Source organism: Sceloporus undulatus, chromosome 1 (assembly GCF_019175285.1).
Source record: "Sceloporus undulatus isolate JIND9_A2432 ecotype Alabama chromosome 1, SceUnd_v1.1, whole genome shotgun sequence".
NCBI lineage: Eukaryota > Metazoa > Chordata > Lepidosauria > Squamata > Phrynosomatidae > Sceloporus > Sceloporus undulatus.
In genome coordinates this window covers 93,506,346-93,529,071 of record NC_056522.1, presented here as the reverse complement: position 1 = coordinate 93,529,071, position 22,726 = coordinate 93,506,346, and the positions used below count along the sequence as shown (strand labels likewise).

Sequence of the window (22,726 nt, the reverse complement as noted above, 5' to 3'; positions counted from 1 at the left end):
AGCAGTCTCAAAGTGGGTTATTATTCCTGCAGTGTGTGTGAGAGATATAAAAGCTAGGGACTGGATCTCTGTGTGCAAAACACACTGCTTGGACTGCCAGGGCTCAGTGCTATGGAATCCTGGGAATTGTAGTTTATTGTGGCACCAGAGCTCTCTGACAGAGAAGGCCAAATGCCTCACAGACACCAGAATTCCAGAGCATTGAGCTTTGGCAGTTAAAGGGGTCTCAACGTGCAAAAGGCGGGGGGGGAAGCCAGGGAGAGTGAATGAGAAGCTCATCTTGGCTGTGGCTACTCTGAGAGGAGGAGGAGGAGGAGGAGGAGGAGGAGGAGGGAGGGAGGGAGGGAGGGAGGGAGCCAGGGGAAGTGGCCAGGACCATCAGCCTCCTCTCTTCCACCGAAGACTGCTGGCAAGAGGCTCTGCCCCCGCCTCCTCTGTGGACCATTCAGCTTCCTTTTGTCAAAAGAGCTCTGGTGCCACAAGAAACTACAATTCCCAGAATCCCATAGCACTGAGCCATGGATGTTTAAGGGGGGGGTCAAACTATTTCTGGAGCCTTTTGCTATCCCAAAGCCCTTCCTATTTACAAGCAAGGCAAAATCTCTTCCTTCCAAGCCATTGAAAACCAACCCAAATGGAGGGCTGATTGCTTCTTTCTCATTGGTCAGCTTTGGGAGAAATTTGCAAATTACAAGTAAAGGTGTTTAGGGCCTCAAAAACGATCCTGTGATAAAGAATTACAAGAATACTGACGCGGTATACATTTAAAAGATGAGGCGATTAGACTCCCAGTGAAACAGGAACGATTGATGGCCTTTTTTTCTTTGCTCACTGTAACCTGGAAAGTAATGCCTTTTGCAAGACATATATACCAAGTGGGCTGGCAATAGCTCTGAGTGGCAGATGTCTTGAAGCCCTGCACTCCAGGCTCAGGGAGGCAGGGAGGGTGGCACACAGCCATGGGGAGGGGTGGAGCTGCCTCCAGGGCCTTGCTGGGGGGGGAGGTCCCGGGGAGGGGCTAAACCGGGGCGGGACCGTGTGGCCCCGCCCCAAACCGGGAAAGTCCTGCCCCCAGGCGGGATATGGCAAGCCTACCTGTGAGGGACAAGCAATCAAATGCAACATAATGAGTCAGGCCTAGTCAGTTGCTAACAAATCTCTACACAAAAAACCCCCAACACTTATATAATTACAATTTGAGGAAATATAACAGGAATACACCATTGGGGACAAAGCATGAGGACCCTTTCCCTAACAATAATGCAACAGCTGTGATGGTGGTTCCCTGTGTTATCTTCTTCAAGTGAACAGTGACTTTCTATTTTGCTGTACTGAGACCATGCAGCATGAGACTGGGCTAAAGTAACAATACTGGAAGCAAGTGCTTCCAGTCAAGATTATGTACAGTATGTAGGAGGAGACTACAAGGTCATAATAGGAAAATGTTTATATGCATTTTGCTTATATGCAATTTGACTCATGGCCTCCTCCAAAGATTCTTGGAACTGGAGTTGGTACATGATTATCTGCAAGGACAGGGAAGTTTCTTCTCTTGTTCTGAAGTCTTGACCAGACAAAAGCCTGTGAACTACTTTTACCCACTCCATTGCTCACTGTGCTGAAAAACATTGAAGCAGTGGCTTCAAATCTCAGCATAATGTTTCCCTTCCCTCCCAATGATTAAAATGACAAATTATCCTTATATAAAATGGTATATCTTTGAAGCAAGGACTAAGACTTTCATGTCCAAAACTCACAGCACTATAAACCTGCTTTCTCTGTCTTGATTTTTTGGGTTGAGTTTTTTCCTGGAAAAATCCTGGAAATAATACATTTCATGTCAGAATTAGATGTCTGTCTACAGTCATGTGAGACACAGTCTTTGTACTTATGTCCTATTTATGATCTATCAACATAAGTATAAGAAATCTTCAGGGGAAAAGAAAACATAAGATGAAGGAGGAATCTCTTCAAAACTGCACATTAACAACTGAGCAAGCATAATGGACACAGAATGCTAAAAGGGTCCTGAGGAAAGAACAGAAAACCAGATAAGAGGGAAATAGAATTCAGTGGCTGGAAAAGGAGGACAGAGAAAGAGATACGCAGATATAAGAAAACGAATCTTATTATTACCAGGGATAGCTTATTTACTGATTAAACTGCAAAGATATTTTTAAATATTTCAGTAAGAGCTAGCTACTGAAATCAAAGAATGCATTCAGGATTTTAATGTAATCGGACTGAGTTCACACACACACACATGCACACACACACACAAACCCCAAAGTTGAGAGAATTCTCTAAACAGCCCAGTAATGCTCTGAGTCATGGCATATTGTTGGGAGAAGGCTGGAGTGACTTGAAACCTGACCAGAAGTACTCAACACCACAAGATTTTTTTTCCAGGGACTCACTTGTTAATTTGTTATTTTACTCAGAATTTAGAGATATTTGTCCTTTTGGACAATTTGTTCTCTATAAAACAACAGGGCAAAAGGCATCCGCTGTAGGCTGAAGACATTTGTAGCAGAATGTGCAGTAGGAGATAACAGAAAAGAGTCCTTCCATTCATCTAAAACATTGTTACAGAGATTTCAAACTGCTATATAGATGCAACAGTCTTTTAGTAAACATTATCAGGCAGTGCTTTTGCATAATGTCTTTGATGTTTAATGTACGTCTCTGATTACTGTTCACATTAATGTTCATAATATTTCTGAAATAACTGTGGAAGACTTAGAGGTTTTTGCTTTGAGGATAAATTCTAATCCTCCTGACATCAATAGCACAACCAATCTTAACATAAATACCATATCTTTATTATCAGAGTAATTGTTGGTTTTAATACTGCCCTAGCCAGCCTTAGTCTAAATGGTTCTCTGAGCAATATGTAGAGATAAACTTTTATTTTTATTTTTTTAAAAAGGACACAAATGCCATTTTATTTCTAGAGTATCTTTTACTGCTCTTTTCATTTGACAAATTCTTGCTAAACTTAGAGACATCCACATCAAAGCCAGACTTTTAGATAGTCACTTGCCTGGTTGTCTGTAAGAAGTAAGGATTGTCTTCAGGCAAACATTTGTCTTTTCCTAGGGCACAAGTGGTTAGCATTTGTATGGGTAGACAGACTGGCAAATATTTTGCGAACTGGTAAATTCTCTAGGCTTCTTTGCAAGGTTACACACACAGACACAGACACACACACAGACACACACACACACACACAGTAGAGCTACAGTGATACAGTGGTTTGCCTGATGAAGAAGCCAGTGTGACATCGAAAACTTGCAACATGTAATTGTGCATTTTGGTTGGTCCAATAAAGGTATCATTGTTTGGATGTTAGTGGTTAGACTATTAGATTGAGATATAGGAGCTCCCTCTTCTCTTGGTCATGAAACTCATTAGGTGACCTTTGGCCTATCACATTTTCTGTTTGATTTTCTTCATACCACTACTGTGAGGATCCGGAGCAGTGTATACCACTTTGCACTCACTGAAGAATAGGAAGGGCCTGAATCTAGTTGCAAATCCCAACTAGAGTAAACCTGTTGACCTATCTGCTAAATGGTAAGTCAGCACTTTTATAAATTCTAGTGACTCATTGTGTCTTACTCGGGTCAGGATTAGAAACTGGATTCAGACCTATGATTGTCATAAATGATAGTGATAAACTCAAAAATTTAGGAATAGCCAGCATGGTGTAGTGGTTTGCGCGGAGACTTTGGAAGCTAGGGTTTGAATTCATGTTTAGCCATGAAAATCCACTAGGTGACTTTGGGCAAGTCATATTCCCTCAGTCTCAGGCAAAGGCAAACCCTCTCTGAATAAATCTTGACAAGACACCCCAGTCTTGAGGGCACCAAAAGTGGGAAAAAACTAGAAGGCAAACAACAACAACACTTACTGTACAGTGAATATATGATGTGGATGAAACATGCCCAGAAAGAGTATTTTTGCGCACCATCTTACAATTAACATAGGGGTGAGTAACTGCTGTGGGCTATGGGCCACCATTGCCCCCATCTGAAGAGTCACACAATCCATTTCACCCCATTCCTAAAAAAAAGTCAGTAATATTGTCTCATCCAAAATAGCCAGTAGAATTGTATGCTTCCATTGAAGCAATACTGGCCATTTTGCTAGATTTTCAGCCTTTCTGGAAACGCTTTCCCTATTCAAAGGTTATAGTGATCTTTTTTTTTTCCTACCCAAGGAATGGCTGGGATATTTGAGGAAAGGTCCATACAAGCTATGATTCTAAGCTTTAAAAAGTTGACCCCACAATTGCAAAATCACCCTTTCTTATTGCCCTTTTGGAGGGGGAGTTTACCCCCAATTTTTATAAGGGTGGTGGATATGGGGACCTTACCCTCATAAAAGTCTACCCCTAAATTAATGCTACCTCTAAATTAGTGTGCAAGAAGCACTTTGTTTGTATCATGTAGCAGAAGCTGTGCTTGCTTTGTAAGTAAATATTAAGTGCTTGCCACAGTTTCCTCTGTGACCACCTTTTGAGGTGAATGTTTAGTTCCTCAAGTTTGGATATATTGGTAAGTGTGTGCCCAGCTTGTGAGCCAGTGTGATGTAGTGGCTTCACCATTGGACTATGATGCTATGATGGACTATGATGCTGGAGAATAGGGTTTGGATCGCTGCTTGGACATGGAGCTCCACTGGGTGATGTTGAAAGGTCACACTCTCTTAGCCTCAGAGGAAAACAATGGCAAACCCTTTCTGAACAAATCTTGCCAATAGAAACCTGTGATAGGGTTGTCTTAGACTCACCATATGTCAGCAATGATGTGAAGGCAAACAGCAACAACAGTGCTGTCCAATTAGTCTGATGGTGCCTAACCACCTGATAAATAACCATTGTTAGAAAATGTTTCTCATCTTTTCTGATTAATGTTGATTTAGTGGCACTCTTAGAAGAATTATTGAAAAACTGGCAGTTGAGAGACTGCAGTTGTGTTGTATCCCTCTTTCAATGAAATACACTTATTCGGTGTATACTTTTTTGTCTTGTACACAGAAGAAGCAAGAGGTAAACTGGAACAGCCAGTGGTTAACCGTAATTGCTTCAAGAGGATATAGTGTAAAATACCTGTGAGATGTCCTGGTTTGGACATTTCCTTCTCTACAGAATGGAGGCATTAAGAGAGAAATTAGAAGGAAATGTGAACCTGAGTAGAGAACAGGAACGAGCACTGCCTGTGCTTAGAGAGGCACAGTTTTAGCACAAGGACCTCCTGGAGAACTCTTGAAAACACTGTGAAGAGCAAGCCTGTGTTAAATGGGAAAGTATATTGTTGCTGTTGTGTTCCTTCAGATGGTTTTGGATTTATGGCAATCCTAAATTGACCCTATCACAGAGTTTTCTTGGCAAGATTTGTTCAGAGCTTTTCCTCTAAGGCTCAGAGAATGGGTCTTGCCCAAGATCACCCACTGGGTTTTTGTGGCTGAGCCAGGATACAAACCCTGGTCTCCCAGTGTCCTAATAACAAGATACAAGCCACTACACCATGCTGGCTCTCCAGAGAGATAGATATCCTTGGTTAAAGATTTGATATGTAAATATGTTGTGAAGTTTGCCAAACAGCAGCAGCAGCTTATCAAAATTATAAACTAACATTCAGTATTTACAGGTCTACAGTGTTGATTGGAGCCAGACTCGAGGAGAACAGCTAATTGTATCTGGGTCATGGGATCAAACAGTGAAGTTGGTATGTTGTATGTATTTACCATTTTCAAAATTCTGTTGATTTAACTTTCAGAAGGAGGATCCTTTTTTTAAGGTTGACCTGTTTTTTTACAGAAAGGTGAGATATAACTAAAATAAGTAAGCCATGCTTTTCTATTTACTCTTCATCTGAACTAATGCTGCCTTACACTCTCTTGTCAAAATTATCATTAGTTAAAACTAATCATTTCTGTCAAGAAGTGAATTAATTCATCATCTGGGACATTTCAAAGGACGTTGTTCTCTATATAGTGGAAGAGAAACTGACCAAGATATATGTGTGTGATTTCTGATTTAACTCTCTGTTAACCTAGTGGAGTGCAAGTAAATTTGACCATGCTGATGAACAAAGCATAGTTACTGGGTAACAAGACTAAAGCTTGAAAATAAATATTCCTGTTGATACTGTATAGAACTACAGGTCTTACAATGGGCATTGAGAAAGTTGGCAATGATGGTAAAACTTTTCATGTAGAAGAGATATTAGCCATGGTCTGAACTTACAACAGAATGAGGTAGTAATAGTGACAGTTGGTAGAGGAAGTTGTGTCCCTTAGCTGTACATGTGCTCTACTTTAGAAATGTTTTCTCATATAAAAATGGCATATCACACCAGGGAGAAGGATCTAACCCAATTTGACCTTGCTGTACTATCATAATTTTCTGTCTACAGAAACCTGTATATTTCAGGTAGCTTTCAGAAATTGATCCTCTGCATGGAATGTAAAGTGATTACCAGTCGTCTGTTCTACTGCTCTCATCTCATTCTCACCTTACTGTGCTGCACATATAGACCGTGCATTTGGGGGCTAAAACTATTGGCTTTTCTTCAGATTTCGTTAGGTTAAAAAACAGGGCAAGCTCTCTTCCACATCTTCAGTGATTAAGAAATCTTAACTGCACTTGCAATGAAAGGCCATCAATAAGATACATTCTCCAGACTTAGGCAGTCAGTAAGGGAGGAGCCTTGTTTACTTGACGAGAATTCTGTTTCCAGTGCCAACAGCCAAGAGAGAATCACAGTCAAATGCACCTGATATCCCCTGCAAGTCAGGAGTGGAGTAAGAGCTGTGTTAACTACTTGGCCAGTTGTGCTTTAAGCAGTTTGGACACAGGCAGATCCACAACCTGACATTTTTTGTATGGCTTGCTGATTGTGAATGTTGCACACATTAGGTGCAGCCAGTTAAGTGTGTAGAAAGCTGGTCTTCAACTCCCCTTTGAGTTGTTCTTTTTTTCTTCCAGAGGAAATAGATTCAGTGAACATGCTGTAATATACCCCAATTAAACAACTCTAGTGAGAAAGCTAGAACTTTAAAACTAGCCATTTTAAGTGCTGGCAAGGCTTTTAGTCACCCCCCCCCCCCAAAACCTATATTTGATCAACTGATGCTTTTACATATATTGTTATTTTTCATTACATATATTAAAAACAGACAAAAGAAACCAAGAAGTAACAGAAAACAAAGATTAACTCTTTGCCCATCTGTATTTTGTGAACCTATTTATATATATAGGCGCATTACAGACACCCTTTGGGGCGGCCGTAGGCGCACCTTTCCCCGCCGGATCGGGGCCTCAAGCGGCCAGAGAGGCAGCCGCTGAAGCCCCGATCCGCCGCTTTCCGGCGCTGCGGGGAAGCGGCAAAGGCCCCTTCCCAGCAGCCTGGAAAGGGGTGTCCTTGGGGCTTCAAGCCCCAAGGACACCCCGCGGCGGCAGGGAGAAGGAGAAAGGGGCCGTTTGGCCCCTTTCTCCTTTGGTCCGCTGGGCGCAGCCATCTGAAAGCTGTGCCCAACGGACCAAACCAGGAAGGAGCTCCGAAACGGAGCTCCTTCCGGGGTTGCGGAAAGGGCGCCCTAGGCGCCCTGCTGCGACCCCAATACGTCACAACCGTGCCGCCTCATTTGGAGGCGGCGCGGTCGTCACGTATCGATGGTGGTGGCCGTGTGGAACGGCTGCCACCATTTTGTGTGCGCAGAGTGCGCGCTAGGGTTAAGGCGGTGCAGAAGCACCGCCCCGTCTTAACCCTAGTACGCACTCTGCGCGTACTTTTTAGCCCGTATGTAACGGGCCATAAAATCTTATATTCACTTCAAATAAAAATTAGAAAATACTGCATATTTAACTTCCTTCCTTCTTGTTTTTGTTGTTATTATCCATTCAGATGAACAGGTTCTTCATTATTATAATTCTTATATAGTCTAGGTACTTTCTACCTATAGATACACAATCTTTGATATATCAGTTATTTTCCCAACCATGTTTTATGTTAAAAACAAAAATGAGTAAACATACAGAATGTATAAACATAAAACAAACAAATACTTGCCATTATGATTTTGGCTTTTGGGTTTTTTCTCCAATGCAAATACAGTTAAAGTGGTAACAAGTTTTGTATCATATACTGTATGATGATGTAGGAATATTCATGTCTTCATGTTGTATAGCATTCTTCATCCAGGAGGTTGGAAAAATAGCTAGTGTTCAGATAATACTGTTTTACAGGTGCACATTTTTAGCATGTTTTAGTTTCACACTCCTACACTGTGAAGGTGTTATAATGGAAGATGACACCTTTTGATTATGTTTTCTTGTCAGAGAGAAACATGACAACAACTGTCTGTATTTAAATTTTTGTTTATTTTTTGTACTGCCATTTGACTCTGTTCTAAAGAAGGCATTCTTCAACCAATCTAGAGGTTTTTCTTTTTTAAAATGAAACTTGGTACTTTGAGACTCAGAAATAAACCTTATTGATTCCAACAGGAATTATTTCCAATAAATGCATCTGTTTTCTCTAATTTTTAAAAGGCCTGGGGCTGACAGAATTGCATTTAAAACAAATGCTGAACTTCAGATAGTGACATATTTTTCTTCTAGTTAGTACCCTATAACACTCAAAAGTATTGTGTGTTCAAAGTTTTGGATATAAGTTCCAAGTTTTGAATATAATACTCAAAAGTACCCTATCCTGTCTAAAATTACCTGATTAAACTAATTGTAATAACTGTAGTGTGTGCTGTTAAAGTGTTCATGTCTCCCAGAACAAAACTATTTTTTAATGTGAGTGAATACAATTCAGTCTATTGCCTCTAGCTATTATAGTATGTAAACAGCTGTCTGTTTGTTTACATTTTATCTAGTGGGATCCTGCAGTGGGACAATCACTATGTACTTTTAAAGGCCACGAAGGTGTAATTTATAGCACGATATGGTCTCCGCACATCCCAAGTTGCTTTGCTTCTGCCTCAGGTAAATATGATGATGTTATGAAAAGAGGAAACCCTTCCGCTGCATTTTATTGTTTTACAGTTTCTGTCCAGCAGGTGGTGGTATAAATGTATACAGTTGGAGGAAGAAGTGATGAATGTGTAGTTATAATTGAAGTGGAGGTTCAGTTATCTTTTAACTCCACTGACTTGGTCTCTCTACATGGATCAGCAGTTGTCTTCCTTGACTGAGCTGGAGGCCGTTTTTCATATTGGCATTATATCATCCTCTATCTTGCAAACCCTTTTTCCTACTGGCCTGTATGGTAGTGCAAGTGTTTAGTTATAAATTCTAGTTTTATAGCTTTTCTATACATCCCAGTGAGCCAAGTGTGAACAACTCCTTGGAAAACATAAACTTTGAATAATATAATTTCACATATTGCAGCATGTAATTCCTAGGTATAGTAAACCAACAATTATGTAGAACTAGGAATTGTTATTTTTTGAACTGCAACTCCTAAACTGTGGCCCAAAACACACAGGCCAAATGACGAAGATTCTGGCCACATTCAAGCTGTAGCATTTAGATGACACACACCCCAAACGTGGCCAGAAGCCGTGCTGAGCCTAGGTCATCTGGAAAGAACCAGGCCAAGAAGGAGCAGGTAGAATCCGCTTCTTCCGGTGACCTGGTTCAGGACTGTGGTGGCAGCCCAGATCTGTTTCGGGCTTATAACTATGGTCTCCAAAAGTTTCTTTGCCAGGTTTTGCAGTTACATTATGTTAGTGCCAGTTTCTTTCTTGTATCTTTTGCTGACTGGACTGGTTTGTTCTTAATAACTGAATTTCTTGGGGTAAAATAAAAATTTCAGAATGCTTTGAGAAGGGATTTCGGGCCACAGTGTCAAGTTTAAGAACGGAAATAGTGGCTGCATCGAAATATTGTGATGACTCTTGGAGGTCTCTTATTCATACAGTTGTCATAAGTTGAAGCAGATCTGTACTTTAGGGCCTGTACAGATGCGTGGCATCCAGCCGCCCCTTTAGTGACTGGATTGGTGCCCAGCAACCGGATGCTGTGGCACCAAACCAGCCTCTAGAGAGCACAAAAAGGAGCAGGAAAAACCAGCTCCTTTTTGCGCCCTCTAAAGGGCGTCATAACCGTGACGCTGTGGCTTTCTGATGTCCTTTCAGTGCTGCATCATCTAGATGCAGTGCCCTGGTTGCGCCATGATGTCACGCACTGTTTAGAAGGGTGTGTTGTGTCATGACGCGATGGGGGCGGAGTCACAGCATCCAGCATGTGGACACTGTGCCGTGGCTCAGCCTACAGGTAGGCACAAAGTGCCTTTCTGTGCAGCCCCTTAGTCATCTCCTCTCCCACAGAGGAGAGAAAGAAGAGGAAGCCCACAACTCTAAGGTTGAACTGGGCTGGTGAATTGGCTTCCTTTTTAACTAATCAGCATATCTTGTATTAAGCTTTAAAACAATTGGGACACATCGGCATCAGAATTGTGTTTCCCAAAAAATACCAATGTGGATATACATCTTTTGCTTGATTTTTAAAGTTCAATATGTTATGGTACTTCTTTACTAGCTGAAGCAGCATAATGAATCTGTCTGTTCGATTAGTAGCAGTATTTCTCTTCTTTGGATCAAATAGACAGGTCATCTGGGTTTTTTCTTTCAAGTGAAATGCCATTTACCACTTTGGAAAAATATATCTTCCTTTCTGCTCCTGAACATGCTTATTGGGAAGGGAGTGTCACTGATGATTTTCAGTGAAAAGGCTACTAATCATGCCTTGAGCCTGAATTTTATGCAGCTGCTTAATTTTTTGCTTATCTAAAAGTGTTTTGAAGTGCAGTGTTATTGCAGCTCACTATATTCTGTTTTTTACCCAGTGCCCACTCCCATTTAGTACAGACAGGAATCTTCAGGAACAAGATCCTTGCAAGTGCTAAACCAGAACCCTTTCTTGATGCCAGTATTCCACAGCTTGGTCTCCTCCAGACATTTTGGCCTATATCTGCCGCCATTCCCAGGCTGCATAATAAGAGCTGTAGTCCAACACATCAGTTCAGACATCAGCTCAGTGATTACTAGGCTAGACAATAGTGCTGAATTTAAGCCTTTAGACTGGGGTGAGGACACTATGGTTGGTGGGTTGTCTGTGTGGCCATTGCCCTGTCTTTTCCCCTCTCAGGCCCTGCACATATATATGTAGTAGTAGTAGTAGTAGTAGTAGTAGAGTATTACTTCTTTTATTCCAAACTCCTGGAGATGACTTCTGGAAATCAGATTGTTTCCCGTTAATTTGGGGAAACTGCAGCTTCCCGGAAGGGCACACAGTAGTGAAATAGTTGCCTACCCTTTAGATAGATTCACATTTTGACTATTGCAATTAGTGCCTTGATTTAAACTTTTCCTTCCTTTACTGGTTTTTTGAAGGAATAGTTAAACAAAGGATTTCTTCAGTCTTTTTGATTAATGAAACACATTAAGAAAGAAAAAGATTCAGCACATAAAGTCAGAACCTTGGCATATCATGGGCAGTGCTTTTAAAGGCTTTTGTCTTCTTGTGACCTTGGTAGTCCAGGCCAACATTTGCTGCAGTTGCTGCAGATCTTTGGAAAGGAGTTCTGTAAGTTTTTCTAAGCTGAAAGGGCTCCTAATTTTTGATATACTGTATGGAATTTCAGAAGTTGGGCTAGGATGGCAGCCCAACTGTGATCATTATGAACCTTATTTAGAAAAATGCTTTCTTGTGCCCGGCCTGCAAAGGGGAAAAGTTCCCAGGGAGATTTATGGTTCTGCAGTAGCAAGAAAAATTCAACCAATAAATAATAATTTTACTTTCTGTTGTTCCCCATCAGTGTGATTAATTCCCTGGATGAATAAAACAGACCAGAAAGGAGTGTGGAATAACTCCTTCAGAACACTGTGTTATTGACTAGTGATTATTGAAAAATCACAAAATGTATCTCTGTTTGTGATCTTCCATTTTAAGAACATGTCCTATGTCAGAACATCAGGACATAAAACTAGAACTGTACATAGTCATTGATGTTGACAGTGGCTGTTAACCAAAGAACTGCTTAGGAAATGCCTATTATTTATTCACCCCATTAAAAAAAATTGTTCTTTAAGTTCACACAGCTTCTTAAACTCTTGTCAGTTTCAAAAAGGTTGGATTATGTGTCATGGTATGTTGCTGATCTCAGCCTATAAACCCAAAGTCTCCTCTTTATGGGTTTGGGATCATAGGTTAGTGGTTCGAAAACAATATTGACTAGTTTTATAAGTATTATAATATAAAAATTATGCAAATTTAGCATACTTGCATATATTTCTAAGAGTGCATAAATTATTCCCCTTGGGTGGTCATAGTGAAGGCACAGAAAGTATTATTTGCATCTGAGTCTCCCTATAACAAATGTGTTCTCAGAGGCATTAACAAATGTAATAAAATCTAAATTATCAGATTAAACACTTAAATAAAAAAATAAAAAGCAGTACAAATCATGCTTGTATCAATAAATAAAACACACTGTCTGAATCTGGCCATTAGTCCCAACTTTGAATTAATCAAAATTTGGTAAATCTATATTTTCATCGAGTTCCATTAATTCAATAGGTCCATTCTATTTAGAACAGTTTGAGTTAGCCCAAAGAGGAATATAGCATAGCAAGCAAGAGCAAACACATTGGGATAAAACATTAAAGTTAACAGTCTAAACATTTTAATCAATGATTCAATAATAGCTAGATAAAGACATCAATATCTTAGAATCCATGAGAACACAGAAGTCTTTGCCTGGTGTAGAAAAGGTATCATTTATAAGCAGGTATTAGGTGCACCTTGTGGAGAAAACTGTTCCATTGGTGATGGCCCTAAGGCCATCTCTTCTACAGCCAATCTCAAAGTTTCTAACTGAGAGGATCACTTGGGAAAAAAGCCTTGCTAATAATCTTAAGGTACAGGTAGGCATATATGCGTGGAGGTGATCCGTCGGGAACTGTGTCCCAGTTTGTGCAGGACATGACAAGTATATTTAGCCTGGGGAAGAGAAGTGATATGATAGCTATGTTTAAATATTTGAAAGGATGTCATATTGAAAATGGAGCAAGATTATTTTCTGCCGCTTTAGGGACTAGAACCTGGAGCAATGGATTCAAGCTACAAAAAAAGAGATTCCACTTAAACATTAGGAAGCACTTCCTGATGGTAACAGCTGTTTGACAGTGGAACACATGGCATCAGAGAGTAGTGGAGTCTCCTTCTTTGGAGGCTTTTAAACAGAGGCTATATAGCCATCTGTCAGGAGTTGTTTGAATGTGTATTCCTGCATGGCAGGGGGTTGGATTGGATGATGACCCTTCTGGTCTCTTCCAACTCTATGATTCTATGACTGGTCAAAACCAGCACCTTGAATTGGGTCCAGAAACCCATCAGAAACCAATGAAGATCTCTTCAAAAATTAGTATAGTATAGCTGTGTTCATAATGCCTGATCCCAGCCAACAGTCTTGTTGCAATATTCTGTATTACAGTCAGCCCTTCTTATCTGTGTGGGTTCCATTCCAGACACACACACACACACCATGGATGCCAACTACTGTCGGACCTCAAATCCCATTGTAGTCAGTGGTGGCATGATGTGCACACAACCATGTCGTGCAGTTGCATGCATGTGTCACCATTGAGAAGAATAGAATGGGGCCATCTGCGGATGCTTCAGTCTGCAGATGACAAGCCCACTGATACGAAGGGCCAACTGTACTGAATTTTCAAAGAAAATCCCATGTATAACATTATAGTGATCCAAACAATATTACCAGAATATAGATCACTGGTTAGCCACATTTACATAGGGCCTTACCTCAGATACTATCGTAGGGGCTATCCAGACTGGCCTGAAAGACTGGCTTGTGCGTGGAGTCAGGACGCAGTGCCCTGATGACACAAGCCCTGACTCTGCCCAGGGTGCCATGATGGCGCGTGCTGCTCCAGATGGCACGTGCCATCATGATGCACCTCGGCACTATGTCCAGATGATGCAATGCAAAAGGGGCACCATGCAGCCGCAGCACGGTGGCTGTGGCACCCTTTGGCCACTTTTTGTGGCTCCTTTTTGTACCCTCCAGCGGCCGGATCAGGGCCACAGTGTGAGGTTGCCGTAGCCCTGATCCATCCAGGAAAGGGGAGGCTCCAGGCAACCCCTTTGAGGTGGTCTGTTTAGCCCCTTAAATCAGTAAAAGGTGCTGCTGATGCTGGATCTAAGAAGACATTGAAACAACAGGCCTATTTTATATCCTCCCTTTCTTCTAAAATCAGACTCAATTGACTGGCTTATCCAGAACAAGTTGAATGCCACTAACTGAGCGCCTTTATTTTGTCTGGAGCAAGCTTCAGTTTTTTAGTCATCATCCAGTCCCATATCAGAGCCAATCATTTCTCTAGCATACTCTCTACTTTAATTGGTTCAGATGGACAGGAGAAATAGTCTGTCATCAGCATATTGATGAAGCATGATGAAGCATGGGGAATAAAATGGACTGCACAGTCTAAATGCCACAGAATACCCTTTGGTTGTTACACCAAACATATTAACATAAAATTGTTAAGTATTTGACTTGCTGGCATATCTTGCCTGTTGTCAATAAAAATTAAAGACACAGAGAGATCCAGTTTAATCATAGTTACTAACTAATTCTCTTCTAACCAGTAATGACAACTGCTAGTTAGTAACTATGATTAAACTGGATTTCTCTGTGCCTTGCTTCCCAAAGCCCTAACTACTGTTATACTGTATACCTGTGTGTGTGTTCACAAGTGTGCATGTGCTTAAAATATGAACTGGCAGTTTTTGATAGTTTGCAGAACAGAATTTAGTTTGTGCAACAAACACAATGAAAGAAATCAAAGCTCTTTAATGACTGTTTGATATAAATAAAATGTACGGTGACAGCTTTATGTAGTTTATGGAATGTTTCCTGTTTGTTGTATCAGGTGCTTGCTCAAATTTTCAATAAATGTGTGTGTGTGTGTATGTATGATCTCTGTATTTATGATCTTAGCTATAGAAAGAGAAATGAATAAAAATAATTAAATATTTAAGGATCTGCAGTTGTACAAATTATACCCATAAGCACTGATGTGAAGCAAAAATAGATTACAGTGCAGAAAACAAATCGCTTTGCCTGAATGACATTTCAGTTAATGTGTATTCAACATTAAATACATTTACCATTTGGAAAGGTGCAAAGCACTTTGCAGAGCTGTTAATATGCCATTCAGTCATTTATTCTCCAGTGGGTCCTTGCCCAGTTACCTCAGCCCTTGTTTAGAGTTGGAAATTAGGATAACAGCTCAAGAGTTGTTAAATCTATACAGTGTATTCTGTTCTGTCATGATGTTGATACCCTTTTTTGAACTGATAAAATGGGCTGAGAGATCAGGTGGAAGGGACTGTTCTGGCTCAGGGGCCTGATAAATGTCTGGCTGACAACAAAAGGCTAGCCATGTGGAAAATGTGATTAAAGAAATGATATAAATAACAAAACTGCCTGAATGGCTAGAAGCACTTAATGAGTCATTATGCCATTTGTCTTCTCTCTCTCTCTCTCTCTCTCTCTCTCTCTCTCTCTCCCCTTCCTTTCTCTACCTGGACAACAAAACTGAGCAACAGATGAAGTAGTCCAAAGCTTGGAAAAGCTATTTTTGGACTACAATTTCTTGAGCCTCACAGTCAACATAACCACCATCCAAGCTGGCTAAGGGCTTTGGGGAGTTGTACTTCCTCAAAAGTTCTCAGAGACATTGGAGTTTATCACATGGGAGGAATTTCTCTTAATATCAAATGAAAAAAAAGTGGGGCCAGAATGCATTCACATGAATTTGCTTGCCATTGCCCGAAATTGTGTGTGGTAGTTTATCACACAATAACCTTAAACCGCATGATTGCGTTCAGATTGCCATTGGATTATACTTCCAATTTCCCTTGTCTGATAAACTCTATTGTCAATGCACCCAGTATTCATGGGCAACAAAATAAGATCAGCACTGCTAAAGGATTCTTGACTCATCATTATGCAGAGCTAAAGCTTGTGCTTGGGTCTTATGATTACCTGTGAAAGCATTCTGTATAGTTTTAAAATGTTTATTGTATCTTAAATTTACTAACAAGAAGTTACTTACAAATCAGATCCTTACTTGTAAGAAACACTCTTGACACATATACAGGGAAACAAAGGTTTTTTTCTGTGGTGGCAAAAGTCTATGAATCATAATGTAACAGCCAGTTATTACCTTAACTTCTAAGACTTTGGTTTTATTGTTGCATTCACATAGCTCTTTAATTGGATTAATACTATTATTTGTTAGGGTAAATACAAACTAGATTTATTCCAACATTTTCAAGCATTATGAAAAGAAAATGTGGTCTTGCATCTTTGTAAGAATGTAGTCAAACCAATATTTTTTTACCCAGCATTATTAACCTTGGTTTCTTTTTCAACAGTGATTTTTGTAAAGTTTACCCACAACTGCAGTGAACCTCCTCCCTTGCCCCCACTCCTTTTGACTCAGTTCATTGGGGTATCGGCTCAGAAAGAAAGGAATTGCAGGCTATTTAGCTTTTGAATAAATTAAATTCATTTTTCACATTCAGCACTTAACATTTTATGTTTAAGGGTTTGACAGCAATGTTAATGGCCACAATGCATTATGGGGAAATAATTTACACTTGAGGAATCTGGAGCTGCAGATAATATGAGACACTGGCCGTCTTGCAAACATCCTGGGAACTAAAAAAAATAGTTAGAAAAATGTCAGCACCGCTTTCCTTGAACTTCTCAGGGAATGGTTCTCAGGTGCTATCTGTGTGTCAGTTTTGGATTGCCCTGAATGCTCATGTTTATTTTAGGACAAAAATACCAACCTCTGAAAATGGGAAATGTTGAAAATGCCAGATTTGAGCATTAAGAATTAAAGATGTATAAAAATTGTCTTCTCTTTTTATATAAGTGAACTCCCATGGCCAAGAAGGAATGCAGATTTTAATATAGCTGATGGCCTCTATGTGAGACTTGCAGTGCCAACAAAACAGACTTAATTTGGGGCACACCGGCTGCTTTGCCAGCACATCACAAAATGTGGCACAATGCCAACATTGCAGGTTTTAGTAATAATAAGTTGCAGGCAGATGCACTGGTATGTTCATTTAGGATTGGCTCTTCCATTTTCCATGTGAGCCAGGATGTAGCATCCTTGGATATTAGTACTGACTAAAAGGCATCACAGATATTTTATGGTTTTCTTAATAAAAGAGGCTATAAGAGGATAATTGCTCTATAAAATTTAGCCCAAGAAGCTTTTGCTAGACTTTGTAAGTGACACAAAAGCAACATGAAGCTTTCTTTATACTCACTGCAATCCAATGAGTTACAAAGTTGTATTTCCCATTCTGATGATCGCTTGATATTTCATAGTGTGTAAAAATTTGCAAGACAGCCATTGTCTCATATTATAGGGGATGCGTGGCTTAGTGGTTCACCATCACTGCCTTAGGGTCTTCGTAAGGCAGAAATTACTTGAAAGCATTCAAAAACAATCACTGCTTATGCCTGAACACAGACAATAATGCGAGTCATTGCTATATTCTTCCTAAACCTATACACACTTCCTGTCAGCCAGGATAAACTACAGTATTGGACTGAAAGAACAGTATTCTTGGTTGGAAAATGTAGAAGTAGAAATCCTGGAAAAAGGAGTGACTTCCCCCAGATTGGCACCAAGCACATGCTTGAATCCTAAAATACAGGATCTGAAACATCCAGGAGAGAGAGATTGCGTTTGTGCAACACTCCTTACTATTTTGGTAAGGGATGAAGAACTGTTGGCTCAAATTGCCTCCTGGCCCAAAAAAAATCATGTAAATGTTGCTAGGCTTGCCTCAATCTTCTGTGCCATGATTAGCTGTGGATTGTGGATTTTTAGTTCAATCTAGCAGGGTAGGTTTGGCTGAGGTATGCTTTTGGGCTAGATATATCTAATAATATCATTTTCCTCCTTCACTTCCCCACTATGCTGTGTGGAGGGGGACAGAGTGGAAGGGGAGATAATTTGTTGAAAAGTGAAGACAGATTGTCAGTTGTTGGGCATTGTGAAGATTGCCTTAAAACTCTGTTATTCATCAATTAAATATAGAATTATGCATGATATTAAGGTTAGTACTATTGATAGACTTCAAAAGATCATCTTGCTAGGAGAAAATAAATATATTTAAATATATATATGTGTGTGTATGTCACTTGTTTTGATTTGTTTTATTAACTCTCTGTTTTCTTACTTTGTTTCCCATTTTATCAGTCCAGATATGCTCACCACTGATTGCAGCCTCCTTTCAATTTCCATCTCATCTCTTCCAGGCTCTTGCTGAGCTAGTCCCTATGCTTGAAATAGCCTCCCACTTCCATCTGCCAGTCTTACTTCTGTGAACCTTTCTGCACCCTCATCTACAATATCTTTTCTGTGCCTCACTTTTTCTAACTATTCTGCTGCCAGTTTAATTATCTTTTAACCCCCCCCCCTTTTTCCTTATTATTTAATCCTTTTAAAGTCATGCTTGATTTCTGTAACTCAGGTATGAGCTCTGTCACGAGTCTCACTTTTTGGTGCTAAGCAAGCATAAATTAAGATCCAAAAAAATGATTGGTACTAGTCCAAAAGAATCCAGGCTTTAGAATCAAACGAGTTCAAAATACAATGGATACAAATCTGGAGAATCCTGCCATTACATCGCTGGTTTCAGGTGCAAGTATCAGAAAATACAAATCAGTTTTGAAGAGACACAAGCAAGAGTCTTAGCAGTGATTTCCACACTTTGGTCTTCCAGATATTTTTCACTTTAGCTCCCAGAATTCCTGACAGTTGGTCAAGCTGTCTGGGGCTTCTGGGAATTGAAGTCAAAAACATCTGGAGGACCAAAGTTTGGGAACCACTGGGCTAAAGGTTGTAATTGAGCCTAAACAGAATGAGCTCAGTTCTACAAAGTTCAGCATGAAAATCAGAGGAAGGTTGAGGAAAATGTTGACAGAATAGGTATTGACCTGGTATTGTTCACCAAGTTCTAACAGGAAAGCCTATCAGTAATTGAAAGTTAGGTTTCTATTCTTTCATATGTGCCTTGTGTGTATATAAAGTAATGGAAAATCTTCTAGGCTGTGACAGCAAGACATATGCCCTGTCTATTCATTTTGGCAGACAGGGAAAATATTTGTGCTCATCATGTGTCTGTGTGCATAATGAGCAGCTTCGAGTGGTGGACCTCTGCTGAGGAATAAGGTTACCAAAGAGAAATGAAAGGGGGGGAGATTCCCCCCCCCTTAATCCAACCCAACTCTGTGTGACCCCCTAAATGACTCTGGAGGGGTGGGAAACATTTTGAGTTGATTTTGGGGTGGGAAGGAGGACTGTGTTTGGGAAAGCAGCAAAAACAAACAAACAAACAAAAAACTGATGTTGCAACCTGCAGTGCAATGTTGGCCAGTAGCTGAAATGGGGTCTAGATCAGACTGGTGAATATTAAATGGTGACAGATAAAGAAATAATACACACATTGTAAGGCCATTTGATTAGCCCAGTTTTGTTTTCAGGCCAATCTGTGAGTAGCTGATTATTGAATTCTATTTGAAATTGAATTATGTGCTGTTATTTATTTTGCGGAATCTTACTAATTATTGGAAATCATTTTAGGGTTAATTCAAGATAACGGTAGACATGCTTTTAGAGGCTATTCTGAATTTATTTATTCCCAATTTATTTCCAAAATTCTATACAGAAGAATTTAAGCATGTTAGGCAGGTAGTTAGTATTCACTAAATCAAATAGCCCTTACACACAGAGACACACAATTCCACACATACACATATGTATATTGGTAAAACAGCATAAAAGGTGGAAGAGAAAAAACAAGGAGAAAGGGAACTGAATCTCTGCATGTGAATTTTTAAACTAAGAATTTCATTTAATAGTTCTTGTAGTTTTCCTATGATTTTTTTACATTTTATTTTGTATATATTGATTGAATTTCGAGATTTCCCAGGTGTGAACCTGTCAGCTTTTCCAGTATAACCACATGAAGAATATATATTTTCTCTATATAAAACAAGCAGAAAGGATTTCTGTAAAGCTTGAGTTAATCCATGCTTCTGTTTCAGGTGATCAGACTTTAAGAATCTGGGATGCAAAGTCACCAAGACTCCCAGTGATAATTCCTGCTCACCAGGCTGAGATTTTAAGTTGTGACTGGTGCAAGTATGATCAGGTACAATGAACAGAAACAGTATATTTTTCAATATTAATCGTTATTATTATTATTATTATTATTATTATTATTATTTCTATCCCACCTTTTCCCCAAATTGAGACCTAAAGCAGTTTACAACAATTAAACACTAGAAAAACGGTCCTATAAAAAGTAGTGGTGTTTTGTGACTAAATAAAATATGTGCCTGTAATAATCTAGGCCTTGATCTGCCAAAATGGGTTTTAGTCATATTTTAGGAGGAGTGGTATGCCACACCCTTTGGGGGCAGAAGAGACAAGCAAGAAGGGGTGGCTTGAAGCCTCTCCCACCAAAGCCGCCTCAGGACCGTGACAAACGCACACCACAGTCCCGAAGGCGCCCTCCACTGCTGGCCCAAATAGGAATGGAAAAGATCTACTACTATCTGGGCCAGGTTTGGCAGCCTTGGAACAACTTCCAGGCGCTCTGGCGGCATGTGGTGTCTAAACACCGCACCCCTGGAACATCTTGAAACTGCCCCATGTGGTTGGCTGAGCAGCTTCCAGGTGTCTTGGGGGCATGCAGTGTTTAAACCCTGCACCCCAAGCCTCCTAGAAGCCAGCATTTATGGATAGTCTGTTCCAGCTCTTAGTTGAATTATTTTCCTTTATTATTCCTTAAGATGTTTAAACTATTTTCATGTTCTTTACAAAATGCCTTAACTTTATTTTTTCCAATTATTTTCATTTGTTACTTGTTTAAGAGATTTAGGTACCATTGTTATTGTCTTTTCAGTGGATAAAGAGAAGTGTGTTTATTTGGATTCTAGACTTTCAAGTTTATATTTGCCAACATTAGTTGAATGACATTGTCAATGCATCCAGTTAACATTATTATGTATAGGCTTATAGCTGTATTCTAATGTTATTTATAAGGGAGGCTGTCACCTGTGTGTCTGTGAGCTTACCTCATTCTTCACTCTTCATATTCAACAATATTAGCAGTTAAGGGTGGTTCTCATCTTACTTTATAAGCCTAACACAACATACTGTTGTTAAAGTGATTAAAAGATTAATAAATGTTTATTTTTTTTTAGTAATTAACTGCATCCTTTTGGGACCTAAAACAAGCTTGTCAGTAATGCTGTTTCTCCGTTTATCATTTGAGTTCAGTATAGATACAGTCGAAGGCTTTCATTGCCGGCATCCATAGTTTTTTGTGGGTGTTTTGGGGGTATGTGGCCATGCGAGAACATGGCCACATAGCCCAAAAAACCCACATATATATATATATATATATATATATATATATATATGAATATGATCTGGAGTTATGAAATGGAACTGTAATGATGTTTGTGTTTGTGTGCTGTACCTCATCTCCATATGTGGCTCACCAGTGAGAAGATTAGATGGGCCAAGTAAAGTGGCTTCCGGCTGCATGCCCCCAAAGCAGTCGGAAGCTGTGCCAAGGCCACTCCAAGCCTTTTAAGAGTGCATTTAGGCGGGTTACACACCGCCATGAAAGTACGGAGTCGGTCCGTACTAGGGTTAGGAAGATGCTGTGCTTCCGCACCCCCCCTAACCCTAGTACGGACTGAGTCCGTACAAAATGGCGGCCCCCCTTCCACATGGGGGCTGCTATGACGACGTCATGACCGCACCGCCTCTATACAGGGTGGCGCGGATGTGACGTCATCGGTCCGCGCCAGGGCGTTTAGTGCGCCCTTTCCGCGGACCAGGAAGGAGCTCCGTTTTGGAGCTCCTTCCTGGTTTGCGGCGCCGCTTTGCGTTGCTGGGTGCAGCCTTCAGACGGCTGCGCCCAGCGAAGCAAGGGAGAAAGGGGCCAAGTGGCCCCTTTCTCCTTCTCCCCGCCACTGCGGGCTGTCCTTGGGGCTTGAAGCCCCAAGGACACCCCTTTTCAGGCTGCGGGGAAGCGGCGTTTTGCCGCTTCCCCGCAGCCTGAAAAGCGGCGGATCAGGGCCTCAGCGGCTGCCGTTCTGGCAGCTGAGGCCCCGATACACCAGGGAAAGGGGCGGGTGCAGCCCGCCACAATTTGCTTTTGCTGGCTGCTGGCTTGGGACTGCAGTGGCGGCCAGCTTCAGGAGCAGGCCATGCAGTTGCCACAGTCCCAGCTCAATCAGGGCTGGAGCAGCCAAAGACTGCTCCTTCCAAGTCATCTGTTTTGGCCCTGTGTTTCTGTTAATCCCAGGTCTGCAGAAATGTGTTGTCTAAACCCTAAATTTTGGTTTTTTGCACATGTGGTTTATGCAGGTAGGTCAGTTTCAGATTCCATGGGTCGAAAGTAGCTTCCCCCCCCCAACAATCTATAGTACAGACTCAGCCACAGTTTGTTGGATTCACGTGACACACCAAATTGAGATTAATGAAAAATGAAAGCCAAAACTGTTGAAGTCTTAACTTGTGCCCACACCTGAAAAACATGAGAATCTAGGGGTCACTCAGTACACTGCAT

At 40.6% G+C, this 22,726-nt stretch overlaps 1 protein-coding gene across 3 annotated transcripts in view; it reads left to right on the top strand.

The window, feature by feature from the left end:
* PEX7 (peroxisomal biogenesis factor 7) overlaps positions 1–22,726 on the top strand; it is a 74,498-nt gene that overhangs the window by 6,940 nt on the left and 44,832 nt on the right. The window contains exons 4-6 of one of the 3 annotated variants that reach the window (XM_042445900.1): positions 5,646–5,732; positions 8,893–9,001; positions 20,184–20,290. In XM_042445900.1, coding sequence (XP_042301834.1) covers positions 5,646–5,732; positions 8,893–9,001; positions 20,184–20,290 — 303 coding nt within the window. The remainder of the gene's footprint in view (positions 1–5,645; positions 5,733–8,892; positions 9,002–20,183; positions 20,291–22,726) is intronic. The other 2 variants (XM_042445902.1, XM_042445903.1) reach the window with 2 other exon arrangements.